This window comes from Chionomys nivalis, chromosome 17 (assembly GCF_950005125.1).
Source record: "Chionomys nivalis chromosome 17, mChiNiv1.1, whole genome shotgun sequence".
In the NCBI taxonomy this organism is placed as follows: domain Eukaryota; kingdom Metazoa; phylum Chordata; class Mammalia; order Rodentia; family Cricetidae; genus Chionomys; species Chionomys nivalis.
The window spans coordinates 39,014,410-39,031,246 of record NC_080102.1 but is presented as its reverse complement, the minus strand read 5'-3'; the positions used below and the strand labels follow the sequence as shown (position 1 = coordinate 39,031,246).

General features: G+C 52.8%; 2 protein-coding genes across 4 annotated transcripts in view; one reads left to right on the top strand and one right to left on the bottom strand.

Annotated features, from left to right (window-relative positions):
• Window positions 1-2,970: 2,970 nt before the first annotated feature.
• On the top strand, window positions 2,971-15,726 carry Chadl (chondroadherin like). 2 transcript variants are annotated; one of them, XM_057791563.1, is made up of 6 exons: window positions 2,971-3,028; window positions 4,214-4,385; window positions 5,022-6,716; window positions 7,144-7,310; window positions 9,565-9,763; window positions 14,768-15,726. In XM_057791563.1, exons 1-5 carry the CDS (start codon window positions 3,021-3,023, stop codon window positions 9,752-9,754), a joined length of 2,232 nt encoding a protein of 743 aa, XP_057647546.1. In that variant the 5' UTR covers window positions 2,971-3,020; the 3' UTR covers window positions 9,755-9,763; window positions 14,768-15,726. The 2 variants fall into 2 exon arrangements, with proteins under 2 accessions (XP_057647546.1, XP_057647545.1); XM_057791562.1 differs by lacking the exon at window positions 14,768-15,726 and having other exon boundaries at window positions 9,565-10,685.
• The window catches only part of L3mbtl2 (L3MBTL histone methyl-lysine binding protein 2), a 20,352-nt gene continuing 16,185 nt past the window's right edge, over window positions 12,671-16,837 (bottom strand). The window contains exons 14-17 of one of the 2 annotated variants that reach the window (XM_057791566.1): window positions 16,503-16,737; window positions 15,804-15,869; window positions 14,833-14,955; window positions 12,671-14,077 (exon numbers count right to left, since the gene is read on the bottom strand). In XM_057791566.1, the coding sequence (XP_057647549.1) occupies window positions 13,977-14,077; window positions 14,833-14,955; window positions 15,804-15,869; window positions 16,503-16,737 (525 nt within the window). In that variant the 3' untranslated portion in view covers window positions 12,671-13,976. Of the gene's footprint in view, window positions 14,139-14,832; window positions 14,956-15,803; window positions 15,870-16,502; window positions 16,738-16,837 lie in introns of both variants that reach the window. The other variant, XM_057791565.1, reaches the window with a different exon arrangement.

Below are 16,837 nucleotides of genomic sequence, written 5' to 3'. Positions count from 1 at the left end.
GCCTGGGCTACATAAAACCCTATCTCAAAGCTGGGAAGGTCATACAACCATAACCAATGTAAGGTTTGTCAAGTATTCTGACATTTAGGAAGCTGAGGCAGGAGGATTGAAAATATGAAGCCAAGGCTAGAGAGTTGGCTCAGTGGTTGAGAGCACTTGCCATTCTTGCAAAGGACTTGATTCACTTCTTTGCACCCACATGACCATTCACAACCATCTATAACTCCTGCTCTAGGATATCTGATGCCCTCTTCTGACCTCTCAGAGACCATGGTGCAGATAGACATGCTGGCAAAACAATCATACATATAAAGTAAATAAATCTGAAAATTTGGCGCCAAACTGCATAGTGAGATTTTTATCTCAAAAAACATGTAGAAGGCAGAGAAAAATCACTTGAATTCAAGGCCAGCCTGGCTTACATAGTGACTCCCAGGCCAGCCAGGACTACATTTGAAACTTGTCTCAAAACAAAATGAGCTGAAAGATGGTTCAGTGGCTAAGTGTGTATACTGTATACTGCTCTTACAAGAGGCCCTGAGTTCAGTTCTCTGCGCCCACACTGGGTGGCACACAACTGCCTGTAACTCCAGCTCAGAGGATCATTAGATCCTCTGGCCTCTGTGGGAATCAGCATTCATGTATGGGGTGTGTGTGTGTGTGTGTGTGTGTGTGTGTGTATATATATACCCCATACACAGATAATTTAAGATAGATGTACATTAAAAACAAAGGGGGGGACTGGGCAGCCAGCACTTAGGAAACAGAGGTGGGCGGGTCTCTTTGAGTTCAAGGCCAGCCAGGTCTACAAAACGAGTGCCAGGATAGGCTCCAAAGCTACACAGAGAAACCTTGTCTCAAAAAACAAAACAACAAAACACAAGAACTTCTGTGCCTCCTACAGCTCCCAACACTAAAAACCAATCATAAAATTGTGTTTGGGCCAGAGATGTGGCTCGTGACTGAGAATATATGCTGCTCTTGCAGAGGGTCCAAGTTCAGCACCCACTTGGCGCTCACAAGAACCTGTAACTCGAGTTCCAGGAGATTCCACACATTCTTCTGACCTCCATGGGCTCCTGAACAGCACAGGCTACATGAAGGGTTGAATGAAAAATCTGTTGGGGGGGGCAAATTATTACAAAATAAAAACGACTATTTACATTCAACTTGGTAATGCTACAAGTCCCAGCCAGAACAGTTAAATAAGAAATAAACGCAACTGAATAGAATGTCTAAAACTCTTGTTCGCATATGTGCAAGTTTAAGGCCAGCCTGGTCTGCACAGTGAGTTCAAGAAAGATTGGGTTGCACAGAGAAACCCTGTCTTGAGCCTGGTAGTGGTGGTGCACGCCTTTAATCACAGCACTCGGGAGGTAGAGGCAGGCGGATCTCTGAGTTCGAAGCCAGCCTGGTCTACAAGAGCTAGTTCCAGGACAGGCTCCAAAGCTACAGAGGAAAACCATATCTCAAAAAAACCAATAAAAGAAACCCTGTCTTGGGCACAGACAAAAACAAAAAGCCAACAGCTATGTGTAAATTAGCCAAAAACCAAAACAAACAAAAAACCAAAACAGCTATATGTAAGTTAGCTAAACTCAATGGTGGCATACACCCGCAAGGGTAGTCCTAGGTGCACAGCAAGTGTGGACCCAGCCAGGGAGGGTTACATAATACCGTCTCAAAAAGCCAAGCACACTGTAAAACGAAAGCTAAAAAGCCAACAGAAATGTGGGTCTTAAAGATATGAGTGATATGATCCAGATGCACTGTTGATGCAGATATTTTTGTTTTGTTTTTTGGCTTTTCGAGACAGGGTTTCTCTGTGTAGCCCTAGCTGTCCTGAAACTTGGCCAGGCTGACCTCAAACTCAGAGATCCGCCTGCCTCTGCCTCCCCACTGCTGGGATTAAAGGCGTGTGCCACCACTACCCAGCTTTCCTTTTATTTTCAAGGGTTTCAGTTATTTCAGGTTGGCCTCTAATTTGCTGTGTAGCTGAGGCTGGGCTTAAATTCCTACATCTATTGCTAACCACATTTTACAGAAAGGCAGGGGATGATAAAAGTAAGACAGGGCTGGACAGGTGGCTCATGGGCTGAGAGCACAGGCTGCTCTTGTAGAGGACCTGGGTTCAGTTCCTAGCACATGGAGGTTCAGGGGGTCTGGTGCCTTTTCTGCCCTCAGTGGGTGCCAGGCATGCGTACTGTGCAATGCACACACACAGGTTAAGCACAAATGTAAAAAGTAAAGAAAACCGAAAACCTTAAACTATCTCAGATGAACCAGTAAGTCTGGTCCTTTGGGGGTGGGGCAGTCTTGCTATGTAGTTTATGCTGGCCTGAAGTTATGATCCTTCTGGCTCAGCCTCCTGAGTGCTGGGATATAGGCAGACACCACTGACCGGATAGGTCTTAGGTTTGTTTATAGAATACAATACCCTATAACGGTTTAAAACTACGGTTTAAAACTATGAACAGACTCTAGACATCCATTTGGATAATCCTCAGTAACCTGCTGGGGAAGCAGAAAGGAAAGTGTGCAGCTTCAGTGTGTGTGAGTGCAGGCACGGACAGGAAGGAGTTAAGGGTTCCTGAGCACCTGCCTGGGGTCCAGGTTCCCTATCTTAACCCCTGCTGCAACCTGGTGAGCTAGTTCTTACTTCCAGCTGTTGAGCTCTTCCTGGCTCCCACAGACTCTGCAGGAGCCCAGGGATACTGAGCCACCCGCAGGCTCCTCCAGACCTCCCACCCACCCCCACCAGTCCAAGGACTCAGGCCCTGACCATGTTGTTAGGTCTGTGATGGACAGGCAGCCTGTAACTCCAGCCCAGCTCCCACCCCCTGCCCACAGCCTGGGGAAGCCCCAGCTCGGCCAGGCTGCCAACAATGCTTCCCATTCAGCTCTGTCCCTGCTGCCAAGCCTATGGGCAAGGGAGGGGGGAGTGCTGGCATCCAGTCGGGGACTGTCCTGGTCTTTCCCTTGTGCAGGGCCTCCAGACAGGGCTGGCAGTTCCAGTCGGCATGGAGGGGTGAGTTTTGGGGCCCTGAGGGTGCAAGGGAGTCATAGATGACCTAGGTGGCCATAGATGATCTCGTATTCTTTTGTGCCTCTGAGGAGCTGGGGGTAGGCCACAGGATCTTCCTTATACCTGAGGTTCTCCACAAGTGGCCCCTAAAGAAGAAAGGGGGATATAGCTGTTCTGGTGCAGTCCTGTGGGTTAGTCTTTTGGGGCCAGGTGAAGAGAGATCCATGGCAGCCGTCTATGTCCTGGACCTTTGTCTCTTCAGGAAATCAGCCTAACGGGCCCCCTTCCTACCTTATCTCAAGCCAGAATCTAGAGAAAGCCACCAGCGCCGAGAAGGGGGGTGAATTCTGGGACTAAGGAGACAACGGCAGACAGTAACAATCCTGGGAGTAGTTATGGGGAGTCCCATGGGATGAGGTTTCAGCCCAGCATCAGGGAAGGGGCTCGGCATTCACACATGGCCCAAGTATATTGAAAGGAGGAGCTGAGAGAATTAGGTGGTGCTGGACCTGTGCAGTGGTGCCAAGACCACCCGAGGCATGTGATGGAGAACGTTTACACCCTTCCTGAGGCACTGCTGAAAGTGACAGATGCTGGGAGATTTCTGTTGGGGTATCAGGAGCCTGTCTGTAGTCTGGAAAATTCCCTTTTGGCTGCTAGGTAGAGCCCAGGGCAGGACAGGAAAGCCACGGTGGCAACAACCATCCGTGAGACGGGATGGGCAGTGACTGTAGTTGTGAGGTGGAGGGGTGGAAAGGTGGGCGGACAAGGCAGATACATCTTGCCTGGTGCAGTCCAAACCCCAGGTCCTCCATTCCCCTGTATCAGGCCAGTGAACTGTGTGGTCCTCAGGTAACAAGAGGACAAAAGAGGCCTGAGCTGCCTGCTTACCATGATAGCGTGTCTCTGGGCAGAAGACAGACTCACTCAGGGACTTCAGGTCCTTTAACATCTGCACCTCCCCAGTGAAATGCAGAGTCAGGTTGATTTTCTGCATCTGAGTTCCTCCTCAGTAAAGCAAAGCTGATTTCAAGCTGCTCCTGTGGGAGGTGAGGGAAGGTGCCCAAGTCATGGCACTTTTCTGGGCCCAGAGAATGAAGGCCTGCAGGGGTCTTAGTTGTCCTGGATCGGGTTTGGTGCCCACCAGGGTCGAGGCCCCATGAACATTAGCTCTCCCTCTCCTCCCAGGCCCCAGAGCTCCACCCCTGTCTTCATGCTGCTGCTTTTGGTGTTGCTACTGGGCCCAGCTTGGCACGTAGCTGCCCAGCGATGCCCACAGACCTGTGTCTGTGACAACTCCAGGCGGCACGTGACCTGCCGCCACCAGAACCTCACCGAGGTGCCGAACACCATCCCCGAGGTCAGGCGGGTCACACTGGCATGGGTTAGCAGTGTGCTAAGACGGGTCACACTGGCATGGGTTAGCAGTGTGCTAAGACGGGTCACACTGGCATGGGTTAGCAGTGTGCTAAGAGGGGAAGAGTGGCAGGAGCCGTGGCTCACACCGGTGGTTCTGCCACTGTCTGGTTTCTCAAGTCCCGCTCCTTGAGCCTGGGAAGAAAATGGGAAGAAAAACAACCTGTAACAGCCAAGTCCAATGGCTCACACCTCTAATCCCAGCACTCAGGAAGGATGGATCTCATTGAGTTCAAGACCAGCCTGGTCAACATACCAAGTTCCAGGCCAGCCAGAATCATGTCTCAAAAAACAAAACCAAACAAACCAATAATAACGATATAATTTATTTACAATCTATGTGACTATAAATATTGCGTTCGCGACAGGTTCTGGGGTGAACTGGGGGTGTGCCGGGAGAAAATACCTTTTCTGCCCTATGGAGTTATGAGTTCACGGGCGAGAAAGCCAAGAGCAGTGACAGGAATGAAGAGAGCACAGTGAGGGCGGCTCGGTGGCAAGAGAATCAGAGAGGTGACGGGGAGAGGCCAAGGCTCAGGTTCCCGTGCAGCTCAGTGTCCTTTCCCGCTCCTGTCCCCAGCTGACCCAGAGGCTGGACCTCCAGGGCAATCTGCTGAAGGTCATCCCTCCAGCCGCCTTCCAGGACCTGCCTTACCTCACACATCTGGACCTGCGGCACTGCCAGGTGGAGCTGGTGGCCGAGGGTGCTTTCCGAGGCCTGGGCCGCCTGCTCCTCCTCAACCTGGCTTCCAACCGCTTGAGCATGCTGCCCCAGGAGGCTCTGGACGGGCTAGGCTCACTGAGGCGGCTGGAGCTGGAGGAGAACATGCTGGAGGAGCTGCGGCCGGGGACCTTCGGTGCCCTTGGCTCGCTGGTCACACTTAACTTGGCCAACAACGCCTTGGTCTACCTGCCCGCCATGGCCTTCCAGGGGCTGCTGCGCACTCGCTGGCTGCAGCTGTCCCACAATGCGCTCAGCGTGCTGGCCCCCGAGGCCCTGGCGGGTCTGCCCGCTCTGCGTCGCCTCAGCCTGCACCACAACGAGCTGCAGGCCCTGCCCGGGGCCGCCCTGTCCATGGCCCGCAGCCTGGCGCGTCTGGAGCTGGGCCACAACCCGCTCACCTACACGGGTGAGGAGGACGGCCTGGCGCTGCCCGGCCTGCGCGAGCTGGCTCTGGACCACGGGGCCCTGCAGGCTCTGGGGCCCCGGGCCTTCGCCCACTGCCCGCGCCTGCACACCCTCGACCTCCGCGGGAACCAGCTGAGCAGCCTGCCCCCGCTGCAGGGCCCGGGCCAGCTACGCCGGCTGCGGCTGCACGGCAACCCGCTGTGGTGCGCCTGCCACGCGCGACCCCTGCTCGAGTGGCTGGTGCGCGCCCGCGTGCGCTCGGACGGCGCGTGCCGGGGGCCGCGGAGGTTGCGAGGCGAGGCCCTGGATTCGTTGCGGCCTGCAGACCTGCGCTGCCCCGGGGATGCGGCGGAGGACGAGGATGAGGTCGAGGTCGACGCCGGTCCCCGAGCCCCTCCGCGCTCCCCGCACCAGGAGGCCGCGACGGCCACGCCCTGCCCTCCGGCCTGCGTGTGCGTCGGGGAGACGCGGCACAGCGCTTGCGACGGCCGCGGCCTGCGGGCTGTGCCCCGCGGCTTCCCCAACGACACCCAGCTCCTGGACCTTAGGCGCAACCACTTCCCCTCGGTGCCCCGCGCCGCCTTCCCGGGCCTGCGCCACCTGGTGTCGCTGCACTTGCAGCACTGCGGCATCGCGGAGCTGGAGCCCGGCGCCTTGGCGGGCCTGGAGCGCCTGGTCTACCTCTACCTCTCAGACAACCAGCTCTCGGGCCTGAGCGCCGCAGCCCTCGAAGGGGCCCCCCACCTCGCCTACCTGTACCTGGAGCACAACCGCTTCCTGAGGGTCCCGGGGGCTGCTCTGCGCGCCCTACCCAGCCTTTTCTCGCTACACCTCCAGGACAACGCGGTGGACCGCCTGGCGCCTGGGGACCTGGCAGGAGCGCGGGCTTTGCGTTGCCTTTACCTGAGTGGAAACCACATCACCCAGGTTTCACCTGGGGCGCTGGGGCCAGCTCGGGAGCTGGAGAAGCTGCATCTTGACAGGAATCAGCTGCGAGAGGTGCCCACAGGCGCCCTGGAGGGGCTGCCAGCACTCACAGAGCTGCAGCTCTCGGGGAACCCATTCAGGGCTCTGCAAGATGGGGCCTTTCAGCCTGTGGGGCGGTCGCTGCGGCAGCTCTTCCTGAACAGCAGTGGCCTGGAGCAGGTGGGTGCTGGGCGAAGGGCAGGCGGAAGCACAGGCCATAGGAGTACATTCCTTCGGCAAGCATTTTAGGCAAGGCATGAAAACCCTAAGATAAATCAAACATTCCCCTAAACCCTTAGGGAGTTCAGGTGTGGGTGTCAGGCCAGGGGCAGCTAGAGGCCTGTAGAAGGACATGGAAGAACTTGAGTCTGCGCAGTTACTGCTGTGGAGAGTCCCTAAGTGGCATGGAGATAAGGGTGGGGTTCAGGCCTGACAGAAGCTAGGCATTGTGTGACTTGGAATGAGATCACGCTGGGTATTAACAGCCCTTCCCACGTGGACCACTTTGGGCCTTCCATCTCTCTGCTGGAGAGGATGGACCTCCCCTGCAGACCTGGGGCAGCCCGCCTGGCAGGGGCACACAACGGGAATTGGCATTTCTTTGCAGATTTCTCCCAGGGCCTTCTCGGGCCTGGGAACAGGGCTCCGGAATCTGTACCTGCAGAAGAACCAACTTCAGTCCTTGCCTGCGCTGCCGTGGCTCAGCGGGCTGGAGCTCATCGACCTCAGTGGCAATCCCTTCCACTGTGACTGCCAACTGCTCCCGCTCCACAGGTAGTCACCCCCCACCAGAGCCCCCCACAGAGGTATAGCAACTGCTGGCATCAAGTCCAGCTAGCTCCCTGGAGGTGCCGTGGCTGTGCGCCACCAGCCAGCTTAAGGTGGCTGTGAGGTTTCTCAGAGCCAAGCATGAAGGCACTCTTGCCAAGTCATTGCTATTCCTAAGTACCTAGGATGGTGTTAGCTCTCTGGTGCTCTGATAAACGCTGTGACCAAAAAAACAACCGGTGTGGCCTGGCATGGTGGCAACAACCTTTAGTCCCAGCGGTCAAGATGTAGAAGCAGGCAGACCTTTGTGAGATGGAGGCCAGCCTGATTGATACAGACCAGGCCAGCTAGGGCTATATAGTGAGATCCTATCGCAAAACAGTCAGGTGGCGGTGGTGCAGGCCTTAAAATCTCAGCACTTGGGAGGCAGAGGCAGGTGGATCTGAGTTGGAAGCCAGCTCAGTCTACAGAGCAAGAGGACAGCCAGGGCTAAATAGAGAAACCCTGTCTTAAAAAACCAAAAACAAGCCAGATGGTGGTGGCGCACGCCTTTAATTCCAGCACTCAGGAGGCAGAGGCAGGCTGATCTCTGTGAGTCTGAGGCCTGCCGGGGCTGCAGAGCGAATTCCAGGATAGGCTCCAAAGCAACACAGAGAAACCCTGTCTCAAAAAAGGAGAAAAAGTAAAACCAAAAACAAGCAAAAAACAGAAAAAAAAAATCAAAAAAGCAACTTGGTTTGGGCTTAGCTTACAGATTATATAGTTTATCAAGGGCAGCCAGGGCAGGAGCTCAGGGCAGGAGCTGCACTGAGGGGGAGCCAGGCGGGGAGACTGCTGGCTGGCTTGCTTACTTTGCTTTCCCATACAAGCCAGGACCACCTTCCTAGGTGGGCACTGTCTACAGTGAACTGGGCCCTCCTACCTCAATTATTAATCAGGATAATGCCTCATAGACATGTCTACAGGCCAGTCTGGAGGAGGCAATTCCCAAACCGAGGCCCCTTCTTCCTCGGTGGGTCATTTGAGTCAAGCTGAAGAGAATTCAGTGATACAGGTGGACTGAGCTTTTTTTTTTTTTAAAAGATTTATTTATTTATTATGTATACAACATTCCTTCCATGTATGCCTGCAGGTCAGAATAGGGCACCAGATCTCATTATAGATGGCTCTGAGCCACCATGTGGTTGCTGGGAATTGAACTCAGGACCTCTGGAAGAGCAGTCAGTGCTCTTAACCTCTGAGCCATCTCTCCAGCCCCCTGGACTGAGCTTTTTTGACTCCTCCATAAAGTTGGGATGTCATCCTCTCTTGGTGAGCTGGGACCAAAAAAAATACATATGTGTATTTGGCACGATGACATAAAAAAAGCAACCAAAAGCTGGGCTGGTGACCATGGCTGTAATCCCAGCACTTGGGAAGTGGAGGCAGGAGGATCAGGAGTTTGAGATCAGCCTGGATTAAATAAAAACAAAGGCTGGGGACAGAGCCCAGTTGGTAGATTGCTTACCTAGCACGAAGTCCAGGGTTCAGTCTTTATAAGTACCAGGTGTGTGCCCACATCTGTGACCCCAGCACTCAGGAGGTGGAGACCAGATCAGAAGTTGACGTCTGTCTGGGCTATATGAGACCCGGTGTCCCTGTTTTATAAGTACCAGGTGTGTGCCCACATCTGTGACCCCAGCACTCAGGAGGTGGAGACCAGATCAGAAGTTGACGTCTGTCTGGGCTATATGAGACCCGGTGTCCCTGTTTTATAAGTACCAGGTGTGTGCCCACATCTGTGACCCCAGCACTCAGGAGGTGGAGACCAGATCAGAAGTTGACGTCCGTCTGGGCTATATGAGACCCGGTGTCGCTGTTTTTGTTGTTTTAGTAGAATAACAAGTCTGGGGTCAAGCAAGCCTAAGGGCCGGTCAGCCCAGGCTCTGATGTAATACGTTCCATAACCTCCCTTTGCTCATCTCTGAAAAGGACGAGCAGTCTAATCCACAGGACCATGGCTGCTGGAGAATTCAGTACCGTTAGCAGGTGTCAGTCTAATGTCTGGCTCAAGGTAAGCACTGCTACTGTTTCTCTTTTTATGCAGAAGGGATCAGAGGCTTAAAGTGACTTGGAGGCGAGCCACCCAGCCAGAACTCTCCGTGGAGACTGTCTTTTGTGCCCTGCCTCAGAGCTCCTGGCCCCTCCTCATACTCCTCGGGAAATCTCTCACCTGTGCATGCCGCCCACAGTGAGCTCCCCATCTCTCTTTCTTCCTCAGGTGGCTCATTGGGCTGAACCTGCGGGTAGGGGCCACCTGTGCCACCCCTCCCAGTGTCCGTGGCCAGAAGGTGAAAGCTGCAGCTACTGTCTTTGAAGTTTGCCCAGGCTGGACTGCCAGGAAGGCCAAGAGGACGCCAACCTCCAGGTTCAGTGCCAGGAGAAGCCCTAGCAACAGAAGACATCAATGAACAGACAAGGTGGGCCCTTAGGTGGGAGGGAGGTCTGGGCCCCAAGCTGCTGGGAAGCCAGAGCCCTGATTTTTCTTGGTCCCGAATTGTAATTCCTGAACTGGGCAGTGACCCATGGTCCTGCTGCATGATGCAGTAATGCCGTTTTCCTCACTGGACACCTATTTATCCCAGTCCTGTTCACTGACCTCTGCTGACTCCACCCTTTGCTATCCTGACCTCAGACCTGGCTCTGCCTCCCACCACCTGTCAGTCACAGGTTGAGATGTCCTTGAATGTTGGGGACCATGTGAGGGGAGCAACAGGCAATGTTGGAACTCATGGAACACAGCTAGGCATTTGGCAAAGCCACACCTGAGTGAGCCGTGGAAAGGCAAAGCCCTGAGTGAGGACCTACCTCATGCTGTTACAGAGCACAGCTGAGTGTCACCTTCTGTCCACCACATCCCTGTCTATGGGCTGTAGAAAAACTCTCGGGGGTCTCTAGCCCCCCACTAGGCAGTGGTACTGGTACTTACAATAATAGTGACTGACTTTCCCTAAGCATTGCTGGTGGGCCAGATTAGTGATTCAACCACCTTTAGAAAGAATTTAGACATATAGAATTGTTAATAAGATTTGGTTAAGATGTTTTTGTTTATGTTACATGTGTAATTTTCCATATATTTGTTATGCCTCAATAAAGCATTAAATGTTAAAAGAAAGATGTTTTTGCTAATAGCTTTGAGGTGAAAAACTTGAGTTAACTGAAGTTTAGAAAGGCAGAGTTGAGTGAGGGACTCGTCACTGTCAGGGAAGAACAAAGCAGTCCAGCTATTGGCTGGCGCGCCTTTCTTGTTAGGATGGGTTGGTGATCGAAGGTGACCATTCCTTGTGCCCCTTTGTCCTCAGCTTCCTGATACAAAAAACTGTTGATGAGGGGGTACTGTTTTTCATATATAAAACTTTAGATTTGTGATTCAAGACTTATATAGTCTTAAATAGACAATGATTGGTTCTTTCTTTGTAACCATGAAATACAGCCTGCCAGTCAAAGAACTGGCTGAGAAAAATACCTTGCTTGCTCACACTCTGTTAATCTATAACAAGCTGCTGGACATGAATGTATGCGGGTTCTTGGGGCAACTAATTTTTCACTTCTAATATGTAAAATGTTTAATCATGTAGGGATATGGAAAACATGGTTTTTACTTGTAGTCATTGTAATCACTTAAAAAAATCCTTATACTTCTTGATTTTGCTGGGGTATATAAACTGTAAGGAGAAAAAATAAGAAGGGAGAAGCAAACACCAGGAAAGATGTAGAAGGAAGTCCTCAGGAAAGAGGAAGGAAAGCATCAGAGTAGTCGAACAGAACACAGAAGACTGGAGCAGAACAAGGACAAGAAGAACAAAGCTGCTCTCAGCCCTCAGAAGTCTGTTTTCCTTGCCAACTCTGCATCTGGTTTCCGGTCTCTCTGACCTGCACAAGGCTTGCCCTCTGCACTTACTGCTCTTGTAGAAAGAGTTTGATTCCATTACCCATGTGGAATGGCTCACAGATGTTTGTAATCCCAGCTCCAGGGGACCTAACACCTCTGGCTTCCACCAGCATTCAAATGAGATGGGGGTGCGTGAGACAGAGGTGAGGTGGTGGTGGATGCAAGTGTACGCACACACAAAGGAAAGCAAGACCTCAAGCTGCAGGATACAAGTCCTCCTTAGGAAACAGACTTGGAGCTAGTTCTAGGGGCAGCAGCAAAAGTACACAGTTGCCACTCACTGGCATTGCCTTCTCCAGCCTTCTGTTGGTCATCAGTACATCGGAGTTGCCTAGAACCCAGATGCCAACACTAGAAATGGACGGTGACAAGTGATTGTATGTAATCCTGGTCCTTGGAGAGGGCAGGGGAAAATGGTGGAAGGTCACATTGGGCTATATGAGATATCTCCGTAAAATCAAAATGGATCAAATAGCCCAAGAGGCCCCATACTCCCCTCAAAGCCACCATACCCTTTATTTACACGAACTTCTTACACTTATTTGTACGTGTATCTTGGTGTGCACAAGGTCTGAGGACAACTCGAGGGAGTCATTTTCACCTATGTGGGTTCCAGGGATCAGACTCAGGTTCTTGGCTTTGTGGCAAGTGCACTTACTCACTCCACTGCCCTGGTCTACACTGCATACCCACTCCACTGTCCTGCTGGTCTACACCGCACGCCCACTCCACTGCCCTGCTGGACAGATCTAACCCGTTGGCAACCGCAACGTAAGTTATGTGCATTGCACCTCACTAACACTAATGCTCCAACTTTGTGCCGGGTTTGGAACTAGGGACAGGTGAGCTCCCAGAACCACCAATGACAACACAGCTGAGGTTGCTGTGGAGACAGAGGGCAGTCTCTTGTGTGTCAACTGTCTCAATACTCGATGCTAGAGTGGCATTAAGACGAGGCCATGTAGGTTGAACTTCAGCAAGGGACCTGTCTCATACAGGTGTGGTGCACACATCTGCAGGCCCAGCACTCAGGTGAAAGGTTAGAAGTTAAGGTCAGCCTGGGCTACATAAGACCCTGTTTTTGTTGTTTTAATAGAATAACAAGAGATGGCTCAGCAGTTAACAACACTAGCTGCTCTTCCAGAGGACCCAGGTTCAATTCCCAGCACCCACATGGCGGCTCACAACTGTCCAGTTTCAATTGATCTGGCATAGTCAGACTAATGCACATAAAATAAAGCTAAATAAATAAAGGAAAAAAAAAAGGCCTGGAGTCAAGCAAGCCTAAGGTCTAGTCAGCCCAGGCTCTCAAGTTCCAGCAATGATCACCACAGCTCCCTCTGCTCATCCGTGAAAAGGCCAGGCCAGAGCTGGAATGAAGGCCAAGCATCCACCCTTTTGTCGGGGTCTCATGCTGACACATACAGGCACTCAAGTCATCTTCCTCCCAGCATCCTCTCCTGCACCTGATGCCCACTCATATTTCTTTTTGAAAGATTTTATTTTTAATTACACGTTTATATGTACATCTACATAAATTATACATTGTACCCATGGAAACGACAGGTGCAGGTCCCCCTGGAGCTCAAGTTACAGGTGCTTATGAGTGGGTACTGGGAACTGAACCTGCCTTTTGCTGTGGTCTTCCATCTACTTCCAGACCTATTTACCCTTTGAGGAAATCAGGCTGTGGCAAACGCCTCTCTCACCTAGGTTCTGCACAGGGTAGGCTCTGTCAGGACTGAGTTCTCTCCTGACCTTCCCAGTCTGTACAGACTGGTCACTCACATGCCACCTCAGGGATGAACCCAGCCTAGGTCTTGAGCAAAGCCCGGGAGCACATGTCAGGATGACGGTGCAGACTGACCAGCACAAAAGGCGGCTGTGCAACACAGCACAGCCACGACAGGACACGGAGCCATGGCCACACTGCTTCTCCAAAACACAGAGAAACAGAAACGGCCGACTGCAGGAGCCCCACTGGTTTCCCGGATGTTACCGGAGGGCTAGATGACCAGTTTCAAGAGTGCTTAACTGGGGCAGGGTGCACTCCTTTAACCCTAGCACTCAGGAGACAGAGGCAGGGAGATCTCTGAGTCAGAGGCCAACCTGGTCTACATAGAAAGATTCTGTCTCCAAAAACAACAAAGCCAAAACAAGAAAACCCACAACAAAAAGTGTGACTGGGAAAAACAAAAGCTCAAACTTGAGGTAAAGATGCGAGCTGAGCAGTGACGTGGCTGACCAAGGCAGGGAAATGGAAATGCTAGGTCCAACCCCAGCCAGGCTCTCGAGAAGCAGGATCCCTAGGGGCAAGTCACTGTAGGATCCTGTACTTAGCAGCAAGTAGCCTGGCCCAAGGTCCCTAAGTAATTGCTTAAGAAAGGAAGTCAGTGTTCCTGTCAACCCTGAGGTCAAGGCCATTCACACGTTCACTCCTCCATTTCCTGCCACAGCAGGGCCTCAGGGTGCTAGGCAGGGCAGGGCACCCCAGGAAGCAGGAGGTCCTCAAGCTGTCTTAGGCAGAGGTGGCCTCATTCCCACCCAGAGCCCACCAGGGCTGCCGGCTCACGGCTGCTCTGTAACATTACTTCCTCCACTTCCCTGGGTGAACACGTGGGGGCAGTCCAGTTTTCCAGTGTGCTGAGGATGCAGTGAACAGACCAGCTTAGACCTCGAGCTGCCCAGCCCACAAGCCTGGCCAGTGGGCAGAGGTGGGCCTAGAAGACCAGGCTGTCCATTCAGTGTGCAGCAGTGAAGCCAGGCCTCCAGACTGGCACTAGGGATGGCTCAGTTGTCCCTCTCCTGCTTGATGCTCTCAATGGGGAGAGGCAGCTGTGGACTGGGTGACCGGTCAGGCGAGGAGATGTCCTGGTGCTCCTCCTTCACACACACAGCAATGACTGGGGACAGGGAGGGTAGTGGGGAGCAGACAATGAGTGTGTGAAGGTCTGACAGCCTGGGGTGGGATGACAGGCTAGTAAGGGAGCTGTTTTCCTGGGGTGTGGGGGGAGGTGGTGCTTTGGGGCTAGCAGGGAGCCTAAGTGACCACCCCACTCTCCTCCTCACCCTCCCAGAAGCAGCAACAAGAGAAGGCCCACGACTGCAGGCATAGCCAGTGAGGTAACTCAACAGATAACAGAACTTGCAGCCAAGCCGACAACCTGAGGTTGATCCCTGAGACCCATACGATGTGGCAGAACCGACTCCTGCACACCGCCCTCTGATGGCCACATGTGTGCTGTAGTCTACTTGAGCAATCCCAATGTACACGAATAAGAGTTCAGGAGAGAAAAAAAAAAAGGCCCCAGGCATAACCTAGCCAGGGAGACTGCCAGAAATCTGCTCCTGCCAACCTGCCACCCGAGTGAGCATGTGGGCAGTTAGAGGTGGGGAGGAGGCAGGAGCCAGAACACTGGTTGGAGAGGTTCTGTCCAGTTACATTGGTTGGGTGTTTAGGAGGCCTTCTAGTTCCAGAAGTTTGGTGCCTGGAAAATCCCCTTCAAACTCAACTCTATTCTTTTGTGCCCAGGTGGAAGAACAAAGAGGCCACATCTCAGAATGGAACAGCCTGGCCCTGCCTCAGCTCAGCCCAGCCGCTCTTACTGTCATCAGAAACAGGCTCCGATGAGACCCCCAAGGACTGCAGGTCATCCTCCAGTAAGGGCTTCTTGGAGCCCTGTCTGACGGGTCGAGTCTTGGCTGATGGGACCCTTTTCCCTGTGAATGAAAACAAAACAAACCCAGCATTGGTGCTAGCAGGCAGTGGGGCACAAGGTAAATATCCCTTTTATTGGTCAGGTGCCTGAGGTCAAAGATGTTGTGGCTGCTAGTTTTCTTTCTTTTTTGAGAACGGGTTTCTCTGTGTAGCCCTGACTGTCTTAAACTCACTCTGTAGACCAGGTTGGCCTTGAACTAAGGAGATACACCTGCCTCAGCCTCTGAGTGCTGGGAATAAAAGTGTGCACCACCACTGCCTGGCTAGGTTTCTGACGTTTGATTTGATTGTAACAACGGCACAATCAGGTCCCACTTTGAACAGCACAGTCTCTATCCAGAGGTCACTCCTGCCCAGTGACCTAGGCCCTGCTTTGGCTTTGTCTTCCTCTGCCTGGTGGCCATGTGTGGAACCAGCTTTTACAGTCCACAGTAGAGGATGGCTTTGTCACCTGCCCTTCTGTCCCCTCCTCTTGCAGCCCCATGATCTACTGAGGGTGGCTCCCTCTGGACAGCTAGATGGAGTCTGCCCCACTTAGCTGCTCCAGGAGGGCGTGAGGGAAGAGAGCCTTGGACACAGGGCTCCTTTTTCTAGCTGTCTTTCTTCACAACCCAGTGACAGGTACTTGGGACAAGCAGCAGCAGGGATAGGAACTGCCCCCTCCTCCCAGCTTTACCCCCTCCAATCTCCTTTTTCCTCAGTACACACCCCATTCCTGAATGTGTTCTAATCCCCTAAGGCACAAGGTACCCTGGGGCAAGTTCCAGAAAGAGGAACGGTGGAACCACCATATAGACCTATGCACGGCAGCACCCAGAAGCCAGCACTGGCCTTTTGGGGCTTCACTTACTTTTCTTCCCAAATTGCTTCTTTTTCTTCTTTGTGGTCTCTTTGCCCTTCAGAGGTGTGTTTGGTTCTAATGTTTGAAAGAACAAAAGAGATAAGTTCTGGAAGGGTACAGGAAACCTCCTAAAAGACCCTTGGTCCTCATGTATGGGGAACTCCAAATAGAGAAGCCAGAGTTGGCCACTAAGAGTGGGAGGGGTTGGAGAACAATTACCCCATCCCCCTCTTGTCACCAGAGCTGCTCAAGGACCCAGACCTAGGGCAGAGTAAGCTGAAGAAAGGTGTTCTACAGGACAGAGGAGAGGGAGACGAAGGTGGGGGGGCACGAAAGGGGAGCACACACTTTGCTTAGAGCAGTGGTTCTGAGCCTGAGGCTGTGGCCCTATGGTGTTGAATGGCTCTTTCATAAGGGCCACCTAAGATCATGGAAAATAATGTTTACATTACAGTTTATAATGGTAGCAAAATCAGAGTTATGATGTAACAAAAATAATTTTATGCTTGGGGATCATCACTACATGAGGAACTGAATTAAAGGGTTGCAGCATTAGGAAGGTTGAGAAGCAGTGGCCTAAAGAAACCTGGGGACTTCTCAGTCTCATGCCAGAGAACTATGCTGGGCATGGGGAGGAGCAGCTGGCAGCAAAGAAAAGACAGGTGAAGAAAATCCAGGAGTTCTCACGCTGCCCCCCCCGCACCTGACCTGCAGACACCGGAGGCTGGAGCTGGTAGCCGGTGAGCTCACACCAGCCCACAGGGTAGATGTCCGGGGATTCGCAGTCTACCCACTGGTCGTACTCGTTGTCCCAGCCATCAAAGTGAATGCTAAGGAGCCGATGCACCACCCGCTTCACAGTGGCCACACAGATGAGCCGGGGCTCCATCAAGTCCACAGCCTCTAGCTTCATGCCCACCTTGAAGCCATGGTTGGGGCAGTCCTGGTTAGGGGAAGAAGGCAGTTGCCCAGCTGGCCAGTGCTAGGCCTGAGTGGGGTCACCCAGGTAGGCAAGGAGCTGCTGACAGAACTAGGAGTGGGGA

Excerpts from the sequence above, each read along its gene's own strand:
- Chadl (XM_057791563.1), top strand. Across the intron at positions 4,386-5,021 it reads TGCCGAACACCATCCCCGAG|CTGACCCAGAGGCTGGACCT; the intron begins GTCAGGCGGGTC and ends TCCTGTCCCCAG. Across the intron at positions 7,311-9,564 it reads CAACTGCTCCCGCTCCACAG|GTGGCTCATTGGGCTGAACC; the intron begins GTAGTCACCCCC and ends TTTCTTCCTCAG.